General features: G+C 40.3%; 2 protein-coding genes across 6 annotated transcripts in view; both read left to right on the top strand.

Annotated features, from left to right (window-relative positions):
- The window catches only part of LOC119771270 (uncharacterized), a 47,785-nt gene extending 37,525 nt beyond the window's left edge, over positions 1 to 10,260 (top strand). Inside the window, exons 4-5 of one of the 2 annotated variants that reach the window (NM_001389420.2) lie at positions 898 to 1,028; positions 6,670 to 7,837. In NM_001389420.2, the coding sequence (NP_001376349.2) occupies positions 898 to 993 (96 nt within the window). In that variant the 3' untranslated portion in view covers positions 994 to 1,028; positions 6,670 to 7,837. Of the gene's footprint in view, positions 1 to 897; positions 1,029 to 6,669 lie in introns of both variants that reach the window. The other variant, NM_001389419.2, reaches the window with a different exon arrangement.
- S1PR1 (sphingosine-1-phosphate receptor 1) overlaps positions 1 to 14,767 on the top strand; it is a 52,229-nt gene extending 37,462 nt beyond the window's left edge. For 2 of the 4 annotated variants that reach the window (XM_040704947.2, XM_046944944.1), the window contains one exon: positions 11,987 to 14,767. In XM_040704947.2, the coding sequence (XP_040560881.1) occupies positions 12,067 to 13,206 (1,140 nt within the window). In that variant the 5' untranslated portion in view covers positions 11,987 to 12,066 and the 3' untranslated portion in view covers positions 13,207 to 14,767. Of the gene's footprint in view, positions 1 to 10,871; positions 11,027 to 11,681; positions 11,783 to 11,986 lie in introns of those variants that run through there. The other 2 variants (XM_046944943.1, XM_040704946.2) reach the window with 2 other exon arrangements.
- The last annotated feature ends 423 nt before the right edge of the window (positions 14,768 to 15,190 follow it).

Raw genomic sequence — 15,190 nt, 5'->3', positions numbered from 1 at the left:
AACTCAAATCAGAGAGGAGAAGGGGCAGGGAATTACAGATATCTGACATTTATCACAAACCTGTCTTCCACAAACCCCTGTGCCAGTGTGTTGGTCTGAGTCTCTACAATTTCTCATCAAAATGGGGAAAGGTGGACCTCAGTGAGCCCTGAGTATATAATATATAGTATTTATAGTTCTGTGGTTTGTCCCTGGTTTAGGTTTGAAAAGCTTGAGGACTGAAGTTTGATTACAAATTGCAGGCAGCAATTGCTGGATAATGCATGATGAGTGAGCTCATCTGGAAGCCGTGCAGACTCCGCAGGATCTTTTTATTGAGTATGAAGGAGCAACTGAAAGCAAATTCAGTTTGGAAGCAATATTGTCCCAGTAATACAGCTACTAAGAAAACACCGTCACCATCATTCATGTTGCAAATCTCACAACAGGAGAGGCCTGTACATGAAGACAGATGGTTGCTTTCAAGTTACTATCAGTACTAAAAAACTGTATAACTATCTTTTTCTGTGTTAATTGATCCACGATAAAGCCTTTGGTTTGCTAGCTTCATAGAAGTACTAATACCTTCTAATAATTCTCCTTGGCAGAAGAGACCTTTGATATTACTATATTCTTGGACCCTTGCTTAAGGCCAGAGTGCTGTAAAGCCATCTGATGAAAATCTACAAATGAAAATGAGTCACAAAAAGAGTAAAGGACCCAGTGGAGCCTGTTGGCTTAATAGAATGATGTTTGTCTATGAGAAAATATAAAAATAATTTCCAGAAGATTAAAATTATATATATATATGTATATATATATATTGCCTTCAAACTTAAATGAATCTTGTTTTAAATGATAGAAATGCTCCTGATTGTCTCTGTGTTCATGGTATTAACTATATATGCATTCCCACAGGTGTTTGATTTTACAATCGCAGAAGATGATGTTGAAATTCTAAGTGGAATGCATGATGGGAGACATGTTTCCTGGGACCCAAGCCTTATTGTGTGAATGAATGTTTGAACTTTTTCCTTTGTCAGTGATCAGTGAGTCACACCGTATAATTTAAATTAAGTGAAGGTTGCAATAAGAATATAATTGTGAGCTTAATGTCTGATATTAATGATAACACTTCTGAAATCCTTAAGAGTGATAACAGATAAGATTTTTTGAGGGTAGTGTTTATGTACTGAGATCTTAAATCTGCATATAAAATCCTGATCCATAATTCACTGAAGCCCACACAAAGCCTTCTGTTTATGACATCACCTTGCCTCAGGCCAGTAAAGCAAAAACATAAGGAGATATCACTTCTTTAAATGCAGAAAAAAATGCTACCTACTATCATATGGTACAGGTGTTAGCTGTAAATTAATTTTTCAGGTACATTGTTAGAGGGTTGCAGTACACAAAGAAGAAAATGCTGAGTAGAAAAAAATGTTAATACCACCATTATAGTGTTTATAGTATGCAGTACACTGTGTAAAGCTCCATCAAGAATATGATCTCACTGCAATAAGCAATATATTAACATCACAGGAAAGAATTTTGTGTGTGTTATTGCCTAATAATTACATTGACCCAGAGAGTTCTATGCATGTTACTTAGAAGCCTGTAGTTGTTAACAAACTAAGAATACCTCAAGAGAAATCTGTGTACTTACTGCATGGGTAAGAGTTGAGCAGGAAGCTCTGTAAGAACCAGAGGCATCTTTGTTGTTAGGGATCTTTTGCTCTTACTGCAAATTCTACACTTTTTTTTTCTCACTAAAAGTGAAAATCAGTTTATCTGTCACTTTTCATTTGTCCAGGAGATTTCATTGACAGACTGTTTCCCTGTTTTTGTTATAAAATACATGTGTGTAAAGAGATATAGGTACAGGTATATGTAGTTTCGAAATCTGTTTTAAGAAGAATGTCTGCTAAGTAGTTTGTCCACTGAGTATTGAACTTCTAGTTACATTGGTTTGATATTTTAAGAGTTCCTGTGTCTAGAAAGGTATGGAAAGTCTGACTATGATTTATATTGTGAGTGAACTTCCTGAGGCAGTTTTCCCAGTGCTGTTCTGCTTTAGTCATATTGTGAAACAAAGCTCCTTACTTTTTATCAAGAAATGACTTACAACAGGCATGTATCTGAGCCTGCAGTGTTTTTCTTCAAAGCAAAGCTGTTATACAGCTTGGCTGAGATACAGACAAACTTACTGTTTACCAATTACTGGTAAATGTTTCAGAGAAAAATTGTCTGGATTTGCCTCTTGAATCATTATTGTATTATTTATTACTTAAAAATCTAAGATGCTGTAGAATAAGCTGCCCTTACTGATATCTGTACAACATGTTCTTCCAGCAAAGATGCACTACTTACACAGTTCAGTTCGCATATAGATAAAGCTAAGGGCTATGGTGAGGATGGCTTTATTGTTCCATCTGTCAAAAATAATGCTCTTGCTTTTGCATTTGCTTTTGCTAGGAAGTCAAGCCAGAATTTTCTCCATCTAGGTAATGTTACCTAAAGTACAATGAGTAATGAGAGGAATAATCAAATAAAAGCAGTATTACTATAAAAGCATACTTGTTAAGGACCAGTTCTAATCTGATCGTTTTATGTTCAGACTTGATTATTGTTATTTCAGGACTTTTTCCCCAGGATTCTTATTGATTTATTGTAAACTTTTCTACTGATTTCTTTTGCTACAAAGTAGTTGCTTTAGAACTTCAGCAGAGTTTAGATTTGACAATATAGAGAACGTAATTAGATGTAGTACAAGCTATTGAAGTGTCAGGACTCAGGTGACCCGTGTTATCTTTCTCCTAGATGTGGTGTGCTCTTTTGCACGTTGTGCTATCACTGATCCCCATTGTTTTCTGCCAGAAGCTATAATTCCTCCAGGAGACTGGAATCCTGTTATCTCCTGTGTGCTTGAAATGTATCATTAGACCTTCTTCCTTTGTCTGCAGCTTCACAAATCTTATATTTAGTTAATTTAGGAGCATTGAGCATATTCTCATTCAGTTTTGTTCAGGTTGCTGAAAGGACAGTCTTAGTGGACTGATATCTCTTGCTCCTCTATACAACTACATTGACATTAAAGATGATTTTAAGAGTTTTCTTTTTAAGCAAGAGCTGCTGCAGAATAAGTCCATGTAATATCATGTAAATGAACATTTCTAAAGTACTGCCAACTTTGATAACACTGTAGATAACTAATAAGAAATTGAAAAGTGAACAGTGGTGAGATTTAAGGGTAGGAGTGAGGAATAATGTTTTCTAACAGAAGCAAAACGTATCCAACTGTAGAGATATGAAAGTGTGGAACGCATAAAATTAGGTAGCTTAACTCCATTTTTTGTTTGTTGTTGTTTCTTCTTTGTTCAGTACCCTGGAGGTAGTCACGTTTGAAAAGTAGGTTGGTTTGTTTGCTTTTTAAACTCAGAATTCATCCCTAGAGTGTATTCTTCAAGTGATACCATGCCTGTTCATCCGCAGGGCTGAAATTCCTCCTTTTGTCTGTACATGCGTAAGACATGTTTTCTCCAGAGAGAAAACTTTTACCTCCATACAGTGACCATTTTTTAGATACAGCAGTGCATGCATTTTATCACTGCAACTAGCCATCTTGCCAGTAGGAATAGGGAATATATCTGAAAATTGAAGGCTCGTTTTCTTCCATATTATGTACATTATTTACAGCTGTGGCTGAATCTGGCAATCCTCTCTAGATTGAGAAAACTGATTATTTAAAATAAGATAACAATTTATCAGCATTATCTACCTAAGTGCAGTCAGCCTTCTTAGCAGGAGCACTGTAACTGTTAATAGAAGGAGTTCTGGTTTCAGCTGGATTAATTTTCTTCCTAGCAGCTGGCATGGTGCTTTGTTTTGGACTTAGGATGAGAATGAAGTCGATAACACCCTCATGTTTTAGTTGTTGCTGGGCAGTGCTTACACTAAGTCAAGGGCTTGTTAGTTCTCACACTGCCCTGCCAGAAAAAGCTGCAGGGGCACAAGGAGCTGGGAGGGACACAGGCAGGACAGTTTACCAAAGAGGTGTCCCATACCACATGTCATTGCAATGAACTATAAAACTGAGGATGTTGGCTGGGGGTCTGCTCTGCTAAGGGACTGGCTGGGCACCATTTGCTGGTGGTGAGCAGCTACATTGTGAACAACTTGTTCTGAATATCTTTGATCATCATTATTATTATATTTTCCCTTCCTTTCTATCCTATTAAACTGTCTTTATCTCCACTCATGAATTCTACCTTTTCTCCCATCCCATGACTGGGCAGTGAGTGAATGAGCTGATGGTGCTGAACTGCCTGCTGGATTAAATCAAAGCAGAGGGGAACTCTTTTAAACACACAAGGAAAGGAAAAAAATAAATGGGAAGTTGGTGGGTGAGGCCATTTTGTGCAGCCAGGTAGCTTTGGCCTCGCTCTCAGTGGCTCCCTCTCTCATTTTCTTGCCTGTTTCTGAATTTCATCTTTTATGTCTCTGATTATTAAGGCATCTGACAATGTTAAATTGGAAAACGATGGCAGTGGTTTTGTTAAGTGTGTGCTTCAGGCTTTTATTTTTATTGGGGTGCAGAAGTGTTTCTACTGTACTTGTTCCCCCAGAGTACATTATTCTTCCTATGAACACATGCAGTAAAGAAACAGCAACACTGGTAAGCTCACAAACCCACTAAGCCAAGTAGGTTGCATTAGAATCTGCACCTCTTTTTCTGCTGTGTTTGCCATCAGCTGATTTTCTTTATAAAATAGCAATACGAACTGAGGAAAGCTGATATTAACCTAACAAGATTAAAAGGGATAAAAGTGGAGCAGCTCTTCCTGATAGTAACTGAATGCAAACAGTTAACTCTCTCCACATTGCCACATTGTTGCCAAAGATTTGATGCAGGGAGGAACACATCTCTGACTACAGAGCATTGGGTGTAAGTAACAGAAAAGCCAACCTTTCTGCCTTGGAAGTCTTTTTTTATACTTGCCTTTTGGCACTTTTTGCAGGCTCCAATAAGATGTCTGTGCTTCTGAAAGAACATGTCAAGTATTTGCACTGCCTTAAAGAGAACCTATGCCATGCTTCTGGTATAGTTGATGCAGTCTTCATCTTTATTCGATGCATATTTGTCTACAGCATCACACAGGACTAATTGCAACTGCCAGGACATTAGAGGATAGTAGTGACTTTCTGTAGGGGTCTACCCACTGAAAAAGGAGGAGTGCAAAGCCTTAAATGAGTTTAAATCAATGATTCTGATACTGTTTCCCAGGGGTCTGTTATCACTGCTAACTCATGGTAGACATGGCGAACATTAGGGAATGTACTTCTCTAAGCAACCTTGCACAGATTCATTTGTGCCAAATCTCAGTACATATACCCAGGATTAATCTTCTGTGATCCCTGTATGGGCTTTGTGTACCAGAGCCCTTTGAGAACCATTCTCTAGTTTGAAATACCAATAAGAAATTCAAGAGTAAGTTAGTAGGGATATCATCCTATTGATGATTGCTCTATTTTTTTTCTTGCAGCAAAATATATTTCCAGGACTTTTTATATGAGATTTCAGAATCCTGGTATAATGATATACTGTGAAGTTCCTATCTTGTCTGTGCAACTGGGAGGGGGACCGGGGGAATGTTACAATTATTCTATTTCCTGGTAACAAAAAGAGCCAAGATTACTCTTTTGATTTTGTTTATTCTATGAACTCATTCTTCCCTAATGGTTCTCCTGGACTAATCCCATTGAGTACCCATAAGATGATGGTGCCAAGATGACTTTGTGGTAAATTGCTGGGTTCGGGTGCAGTGCAAAGTTGGTAAAAGACTGAACTGTGAGGAAGTCATAAATTGACTTTCTTGGTGATCAAATAAGAAAGAAAAGAACATTTTGTGTTATATTTATATAATATGTGTATATTAAGGAAACAGCAAATATCTATTCTTCTTATCTCAAGTTTTTGAGATTTTTGCATGATCGTCATGAACACTGTATAAAGCAGGGGCAAGTTCCATTGAATAATTTGGAAAATTATCACGGGTGGTTTGGTTTTGTTCTTCTGTTTTTCCCCATTACAGATCAGTAATGTTTGAAATCTGCCCAATAACTGCGTATTTTTCAGCCAGAACATCTGTTCCTTCGGAATAGCATATTTAGTTACATTATCATGACTATTAAATCTTCAGTTTATCCCAGCAAAAAATAATATAGCAGGATTTTACTTGATCGATCTATTTTACTAGAATAAAGAAATACATTGCAGAATGTTGTTAAAATGCTGCAGTATACAGGTTTCATTACTTGGTCACTCCAGCTACATTTTAATGCATATGGAAAAATATGTATCATGATTAGATACATTAGTGTCTTGGGATTTTGTGGTAATACATAACGAAGTGTTAAAGTAATCTTTAAGTGCAATGATAACCAGCTACTTCAAATCTTTTTGCTTGGAATTAAGCTTTACCTAATGTTACATTCAATGTGGTGATCTAGAAGTAAAGTACAAATTCTCACAAATGAATATGTCAAACTTTTTAAAATACTGGCAAGTGCTTTAAAACAAACCTTTAAAATTATGGAATACTATTACTTAACACACATGTGCTTCTGGTTTTGTAGCGTTCTCATTGTCTGTTTTTGTTTGTTTGTTTGTTTGCTTGTTTCCAAACACAGGTTTTCAATTTTAATCTGAGGGAAGATGATGTGGAATTTTTGAACATCATGAATATCAACAGAAAGCAAATTCATCTCTTAGCCCTTGTGGAAAGCATAACTTAAAACGGGTTGTTTCAGACTTCAAAAGTGGTGAATTTAAACTTTAATTCATTTTAAACTGAAGGATAAGTTGTTGGGTACTCGGAGTACCTAGTCAGCACCAATTAACAATCAAAAATTGGTATTAATAACTTGTGTTTACAAGCACATTGACCATCTAATTAAATCATTTTATATTCTGTTTTTTGATGCTTTCTTGCAGATACAAATATGCTTACTTAAAGTGTTTTGTCTGTTTTCTCAAAGCTGTCTGGCACGTACTTCCAGCGTGGGTTAAGCTATATCAAAATATTATAATTAACTTGCTTTACCTGCATGTACATAATTTAAGGTGTTATTTTAACCCCTTGGAACAAGTTAGTTGTGCTTTTTTCTCTGTCAGATTTTGTGAAGTATTAGTTACTTCAAGATACAGATGGGAGCAGGCTACAATGTGCAGAACATTTGTAACTGCTTGGGTGACTAACAGAAATTGGAGCAAGTAGGTACTTTTGTCCTTATGAAAATTAGTTCTTGTTATTTCTACCTGCACTTTATGTGAGTATCGTCACTGATGTTTTTTCTCTTAGTTCTGAGAAGTTACCTGGCTTTGAGATAAAACTTACAGAGCTGAAAGTAGCATATACTTCACAATTCACAAGATTGTCTGCACTGCTTAAGAAACAGTTGTGTAATATTATATTTGATATATAATATAATTATTATATATAATATATATAATATATTCGTATTTAATATATAATAATGTTGTATAATTATATAAAATTATAAATATGAATAATATATAAATATAATATTTGATATATAATTCTAACCAGGCTTGCTTCACAGTATCAAAAATGGTATAAATGCCTTGCTTTCATACTCTGTACTAAATTTATGCCACATTATCTTCATTCAGATTAATAATTTAGTTATGATATTTCTGTAGGAATCATAATCTCAGCATTCCATTCAGGTGATAGGCTATGTAGTAAGAATAGCATTCTTGTCTCAGTTGGTATGATGTAAATGTTTACAAATTTATCCAAAATACAGTACGTTTGTTCCAGCTCTACATCAAAAACCTGGATCTGAAGTAATTCCTTACTACTTAACGTTGTTTCTTGCATTTCCTCTAGTCAGGGGAACTTGGGAGAATTCAGCTGCCCACTCTTTGTACTTCCTTAGTAAACAAAACTATTCCACTCTGAGGATCTCCTTTCTTGACCTGGCACATCATGGAGAAATGCCTCTGCTTTATAGTCTAAGCTATGTCAGGGTGAATAAAAGGACTTTTTACATGTATAGATTAAGATTTTCAAAGGTGCACAAAGGTATTGTATTGGGGAAAAATCCTTCGGAAATCTGTCTTGTGGGGATTTCTTGTCTCTCTTCAGGACGAGTGATGTTCAGACACTCATCTGTTGCAATTGTGAGTCGTCCCATTGTGCCTGCACTGTGAGAGCAGTGCTATTTTCTGCTGGTGTTGGAGCCTACTGATACAGGCTTTGGTAATAGCCCACGTTGCATTTTCCTGCAAGATGGCATTGTTTCCTTTTCCTCAATTAAGAGTTACCAGGGATAATGCTGGAGAGAAATGTTTCTTTGAGAAGTTTTTTTATTTTCAGGCTCTTCGCTTTGAATTTCTTTTTAAATGATCCCTTCATAAAGTACTCTGAAAGTCCCAGTGTTGCTCCCCACGCTGGTGGGATGAGTAGGTGCTGTCAGCTGTCAGCTGAGTCTTCCAACCACAAATTGTGTAATTTGTGAAGGATCATATCAGTGCCTTTTCTTGGGACTGATTAGTCTGTCAGATATGCACACACAGCCTTCTTTGATTTCACTGTCATAAAATGATCAGTCTGACTTGCATCACATTGTTGTGTGATTTGGGTTAAGACAATGAAACTAAATTTATGCAGTTTCCTTGGGGTTATCCTATCACCACTGCCCCGTGAATTAGCCAGGTTTCTGGAATGCCTACCGCACTGAGTTCCTGTAGTTTCACAAGAGCGCTGGTTATCGCAGGCAGCCAGGAGGTATGTAAAACAAGACTTTTTGTTCATCAAAGAAACTTAAGTATAAAAGTGCGTATACATGATATTCATCATGTAGTCCCATCTCTTTTTCAATGACTGTAGACAATCTCAGTTTTCAAAGGTGTTATATACATTCAATGTCTTCTATGTACTTTGTGGAAGTGCAAGTGTCCTTCTCATTGGATCTGGCAGATGGAAGGTACTGAGGCAAGAATTCTTGCACCGTTGATTGGGATGAAGTATAATCCTGGCATAAATCTTCTCACTGAACATCTGTCAGTGTGCTCTTGTTAGAGTTGGCTGAAAAAAAAACAGAATTTACCTGGTTGTGTTATTCAGTCCTTGCGAGGAGGCTACAATCTGTGCAACTGAACCGCATTAACCTGCATGAACTGAGGTTTTACACAGCCCTCAGAGCAAAATCAGCTGCTTTGGCTTTGTTTGCTTGGGAAGGATGAAGTGCTTTTTCAGCATCCTCACTGCTACGTGTCAACATGGCTACAGATATGTGTGATCATATAATTTTAACAGTGCTTTTTGTGATACAGATGCCCAGCTGTTCGGAGTCAAACTGAAATTGCCCAGCCATTTCACACAACCTCTGACAAATAATTTGTTGGACGTGACTTCTTTGGGCTTCAGCCCTCTCAGCTGCTTTACCAATAACTCTAACATAAAAACTTGTACATCTGGCTGTTGAAACCCTGAGCCACTCAGTCCTTTAATTAAAGCATGTTCCTTTATTACGTCCCTCTTGCTTAAGATTATGAGAGAAAAATTTCCTAGAGGAGAATGCCTAACAAATATACTTTTATATAGTATTTTCTATAGATTAGCTGAGTAAGGGGGAAAGCTTGCTGTATCTAGGGTATGTCAGGCAGTTGCAGGGGATGCACATGTCAAACTCGAGCATGATTTATCTTGCATGCCTTTTCTGACAGTTGTAATTTAACGGCTGTATTTTCCTCCAGGCTCTCAGGAGGCTGAACATCTTTTCAAGTTTCTAGCTTGGTGGTGGAGGAGTCAACGTCTGTTTGCCAGTGTAATTTACTGAGTCATTCTGGGAGAGGTGTGGAGCAACTGAAGCATGAGGATTCGCATAAATATGAGAGGGACTCTTCCCAGGGCAGCACTGCCATTGCCTCGTTAAGAGGAGAGCTGCTTCCCCATAATGACTGCTGCTGCTCCCTGATATGTGGTGCAGTGGACTAGAAGGCGATACATTGTGCTCTGATTCATTGTGATATTATTTTGCATTTCAATTTGGAGTTAAAAAGAACAGAGTAAGAAAGGAAGAGGAAAATTTCTGCACTAAGAGCAACTCAAGGTAGCCAAAAGTCACTGAGCTGGGTGGTTTTGGAGGAGTTATAAAACCTGAACTCACTTCTTTCTCAGTCTTTATATAATGGCACTGCTACTGCTGTTTAAAAAAAAAAAAGAGAGAGAGAGAGAGAGAATTTACAACTTATTCGTCTTTACAGAAACCTTTTGAATCCTTTGAACATTCAGAGATTTTTTTTTTTTTTTCCCCATGTTGAAAGCCTGATAAATAGTGGTGTTTGTGCTGGCAAGGGGCATAAAACGAGCCCTCAGCCACGGGTGAGTGCTGGCTTCAGTCGGTGCAAGGCCCTGCTCTGTGAGGCTGTGCCGCGGCAGCCAGGTTCCCCAGGGCGCAAGGGGCCGGTGCGACCCCACGCTTGCCAGGCTCGGCGTGTGCACATTTTAGCCCCGAGCTCGACCAGGGGGGAAGACTGAGAAGCCACCATCAGCGCTTTCCTTAAATGCTGTTCAAGCGTCCGTCAGGCTCTGGGCCGGGAGGGGGCGCGAGGTGCGTCCTCTGTGCTACCACTCCCCTGCTGAGCCACCCCAGCCGCGGAGCGGGGCAGGCGGAGGCATGGCAGCCCAGGGCAGGGCGGGAGCGGGACCGCGACACCGCCTCCCCGGGCACCGAGGGCAGACGTCCAGCAAGACAGAATGGGATGGGACTGAGCGGCGGCTCCGCCTCTTCTGGGCCTGCCTCGTTGGTCCCTCTCTCGCCCACAGCCGCGGGCTCTATAAAAGCGTGCAGGTCCCGCGGGCGGGGAGCTCGCACGCAGGGAGGGGTTAAAAAGGAGGGTTAGGAGCCTCCGCCCCAGGAGCATTAAAACTGCCTGGCCCCGGCCGGCTGCTGGAGTCGCTCAGCGGCACTCAGGATGCGGACGCTGTATGCGGGCGGCGCGGTGCGGCTGAGCGAGGTACGGCCCGGGGCGGCGGAGCGGGGAGAAGGGGGGCTTCGGGCGGCCGTGCCGTGGGGCTGTGGCGGGCGGGAGCCGGGAGCGGGGAGGCAGCCAAGCACGGAGCTGTGCCGCCGGATTCGCCCCTCCGGCTTTGCCCCGCATAGGCTGTAATTTGACGTCTCCGAACGCTCTTCTGCCTGATTTCGTACCTTTAATTCTTTTTAAGTGTCTACTAGAAAGTGCCTCTACATCTGCATTCCTTAGTCGTATTCATTTTCAAAGCTTACGATGCTAATTATTTGCAACACAAAGTTCTTTTTGCCGTTCCTTTGTGTCAGACCCACAGAACAGGTTGCTGTGCGGGCTACTTATTTGTCTCGTTGCTCTCAACTTCTCCCAGCTCCCTAACGCGTGCCCCTGCTGCTCGGCCGCGGCGCCTCTCCTGTTTACAGCTCTGGATGCCCTCTTGCACATGGATGATTTACCCTCAGCACAGTAAATTACTTCCCGGCCCCTTCCGAAATGTGTTCGTACTTTCAGAACGGAGGCGAATCGAGCTCTCTTGTCGAGTAATTTCTTTGCAGGCTTCTGTGCATCTGCAATTAAAGCAAGTTAAGCCCATTTCCCTTTGTAAATCTTTGCTGTTGTGTGCATGCGGTGTTTCCTGCTGAAGACTAAGTTAGGCTGGAACCTGCTGTTGACAGCTTTCAGTTCATTCACACTGGAAGAAGTCCAGCAATGTGGTCTCTGCTGACTCCAGCTTTACCTGTGCAGGTAAAGTTGTCTTACTGGCTTTAGTTATTTAGTATGCCTAATGTTCTTTTAAGCATATCATAACAGGTGTATAAAACTGACTTTTTTGTGATTGCACTTGTGATTCTGATGAACAATCAAATCAGCAAATCATCTTGGACTGTTTCTAGTTTGTTACATGCTTGTTTGCCATCCCCTAACATGGGCTTTGCCTGTTGTTCTCAGGACTGCAGTTTGTGAGCGTGTGCAGGAGTGCTGGGAACTGCGGGGCCACCACAGGTTTGCGTTCTGTGTCTGGCGGCACCATGAGCTCTGGCACCACCGCCCCAGTGAGGGTGGTCAGCAGCCTCACCAACACTGACGTCAACTACGTCATCAAAGAGCACTATAATTACACGGGAAAGCTAAATGAGAATGCGGACAGTGGAATAAAAGTCACGTCGGTGGTTTTTATCATAATTTGCTGCTTTATAATCTTAGAGAACATTTTTGTCTTGCTCACCATCTGGAAAACCAAGAAATTTCACAGACCGATGTACTATTTCATTGGGAACCTGGCTCTTTCAGACTTGTTGGCTGGCGTGGCTTACACTGCCAACCTCCTGCTCTCCGGACACAAAACTTACAGCCTTACCCCTTCCCAGTGGTTCGTAAGGGAGGGCAGCATGTTTGTTGCCTTGTCAGCTTCTGTGTTCAGCTTGTTGGCCATCGCCATTGAGAGATACATCACCATGCTGAAGATGAAGCTCCACAATGGCAGCAACAGCTTCCGTTCTTTCCTGCTGATCAGTGCCTGCTGGGTTATCTCTGTGATACTCGGGGGACTCCCGATCATGGGCTGGAACTGCATCAGCCTCTTGTCAAACTGCTCCACGGTGCTGCCGCTCTACCACAAGCACTATATTCTGTTTTGCACCACAGTTTTCACCGGCCTGTTGCTATCTATTGTTGTCCTCTATTGCAGGATCTACTCCATGGTGAGGACTAGGAGCCGTAGGCTGACATTTCGAAAAAACATTACCAAAGCTACCAGGAGCTCAGAAAAGTCACTAGCCTTGCTCAAGACAGTGATCATAGTCCTGAGTGCCTTCATTGCTTGCTGGGCTCCCTTGTTCATCCTGCTTTTACTGGATGTGGGCTGTAGAGTGAAGACATGCCCGATCCTATATAAAGCAGAGTATTTCTTAGTGCTGGCCGTGCTCAATTCAGCCACGAACCCTATCATCTACACCTTAACAAACAAAGAAATGCGGAGGGCTTTCATCAAGATTCTGTGCTGCTGCAAATGTCCTCCCACGGACTCGGGGACTAAATTCAAGAGGCCAATCATTGGAGGGATGGAGTTCAGCCGGAGTAAGTCCGACAATTCCTCCCACCCACAGAAGGAGGAAGGCGACCGTCCTGAAACCATCATGTCTTCAGGCAACGTTACCTCATCTTCTTAGGAGTGACCATGGAGGTGTGTTTAGAGCCTTCCTCTGAAACTGGGAGCTGAGGCACCTTCTGCTCGCTGCAGCAGTGCTGGGCTGAGGAGCGAGTATCATTAGTTCTAACGAGGCCAATGGTGCACTTGTGAGGCTGGAGTTCAAGAAATGGGACACGCTGTTCTGGCTCAAAAGTCTATTTCCCTGGAGCATGTTTTGTCTTTGCACTGAGGCAGCTCAGGATTGTCAGGCGCATTCATATCCTGAAATCTCCTTAGTAACTCTGAAAGACTGATGCTTTGGGGAAGTGATGCCTAGTGTGTGCAAGAGAATGAGAGTGGGGGAATAGGCAAAGAGAGAATTAATCTTTTTTTTTTTTTTTTTTTTTTTTCCTTTTCCCCTGTGAGAAGAATGTGAAGTTATTTTTCCTTTACTTGCAGCAAACCACTGACACAAAGCTCTTTCTGTACTGGGTTTAGTGATGGCTCGTATAGTTGGTCAGAGTGTTTGTTTAACACATAACAAGGAAAAAGATCATGCAGGTATAATTTATACCACAGGTGGCCATAATTTGACATCACTTTCCAGAGTTTTTAGTTAAATAGTAAGGTTCTATTTGCAGAGTCCAAAGCTGTTGGAGTTTTATTTAGCAAGATCATAGCTGTGAATTTTTGTTGGTGGTCCATATTACTTTTGAAGACCAAGAGCCAGACTCTGTAGTTACACTCGCTTATACAATTCCACAACTGTGTTAGATTTCATGGAGTTGCTCAGAGCAGCATTTGGCCCCGTTGTTTGCCATGTTGTCATATAGCATTAAATAAAGTGCATTATTGCAACAAAATGCGAGGTAGAACTAAAGGTCACTTCTTGTAGAGATGACGGAGAGTAAATCTAATAGAACAAAATACTGTTGACAACAGCAGGATTTTTACTGGGGTAAAAAGAGCTAAAAACTGAAGGCAGAGGTTATTGTCAGGTGAGGCAAAAGGTAAAGATAGGTCACATCATCTGAAAAGAAAGCCTTGAGTTTCAGAAAAGTAAGATTTCAAGTGAATTGACTGTAGATAAATGCACTTCCACAACAAAGTGCAACACATTTTGGCACATTATATTAGTGTTCATAATTGCAGGAAATATGTTTGTATTTTATCAGTTCATGGCTTCATGGGAGAAGTGCCTGTCGTTAAAATGAATGTATTTGTTTTCCAGTATTGTTTTTACTTCTCTGGTTTTCTAACCTATGCTAATGGGGTTGAATGTGTACAATGTAAATAAGTTAGTGAGATACAGGAGTCTTCACGCACCTAGAGTATTACTATAACAAAAGTGGTATATCTGGGATAGCTGAGAGCAACTGACTGATTTACAGTTATGGACTGTAACTCCTAGAAGTGGTATTTTGTAAAAAAATAAAATAAAAAATAAAAAATATTGCTTTTGTAGTAAAATTTCCAGTGCAATTAAATTGTTTTTTTTTTCTGGTTTAAAAAATAGTATTTAATATGTTTCTGACTTCTGTTGTTCAATTTGCACATAGCTTTGTTGACTTCTAAACATTAATAAACTGATTTTTTGTAAAGATTCTGTTATCACAATACTGGTACTTTGGTACTGCTGTGGGAATTTTGCACCGGGTGTGGTAGTGTTGATGGAAGTTGTTGACAGAACTCATGGAAATGTCTCCTTGATTTCAGTACGTTCTGGGATTAAGCCGTTTTGTGGATGTCTTTCTGATCAGTGGAGACTTAAGATGCATACTGCCTCTGGCAAGGTCATGTAAGATACAAAATGAATTCTGTACTGTGATCTTTCATCGCCATATGCTGTATCAATGAAATGCCATTAGAAGAATCTATACAGTAGCATGCCTACAAGCAGTTTTTTTTTCAACAGCTAGTGGAATATGAGCAGGAAAAAAAATAGGTGTCTGCCGATGTTGCCATGACCACCTGGAGTAGAATAAGTGAAATTATTAGTTTGAATCACTAATACTACCATAACC

Source organism: Gallus gallus, chromosome 8 (genome assembly GCF_016699485.2).
Source record: "Gallus gallus isolate bGalGal1 chromosome 8, bGalGal1.mat.broiler.GRCg7b, whole genome shotgun sequence".
In the NCBI taxonomy this organism is placed as follows: Eukaryota; Metazoa; Chordata; class Aves; order Galliformes; family Phasianidae; genus Gallus; species Gallus gallus.
This window is presented reverse-complemented; position numbering and strand designations above follow the sequence as displayed.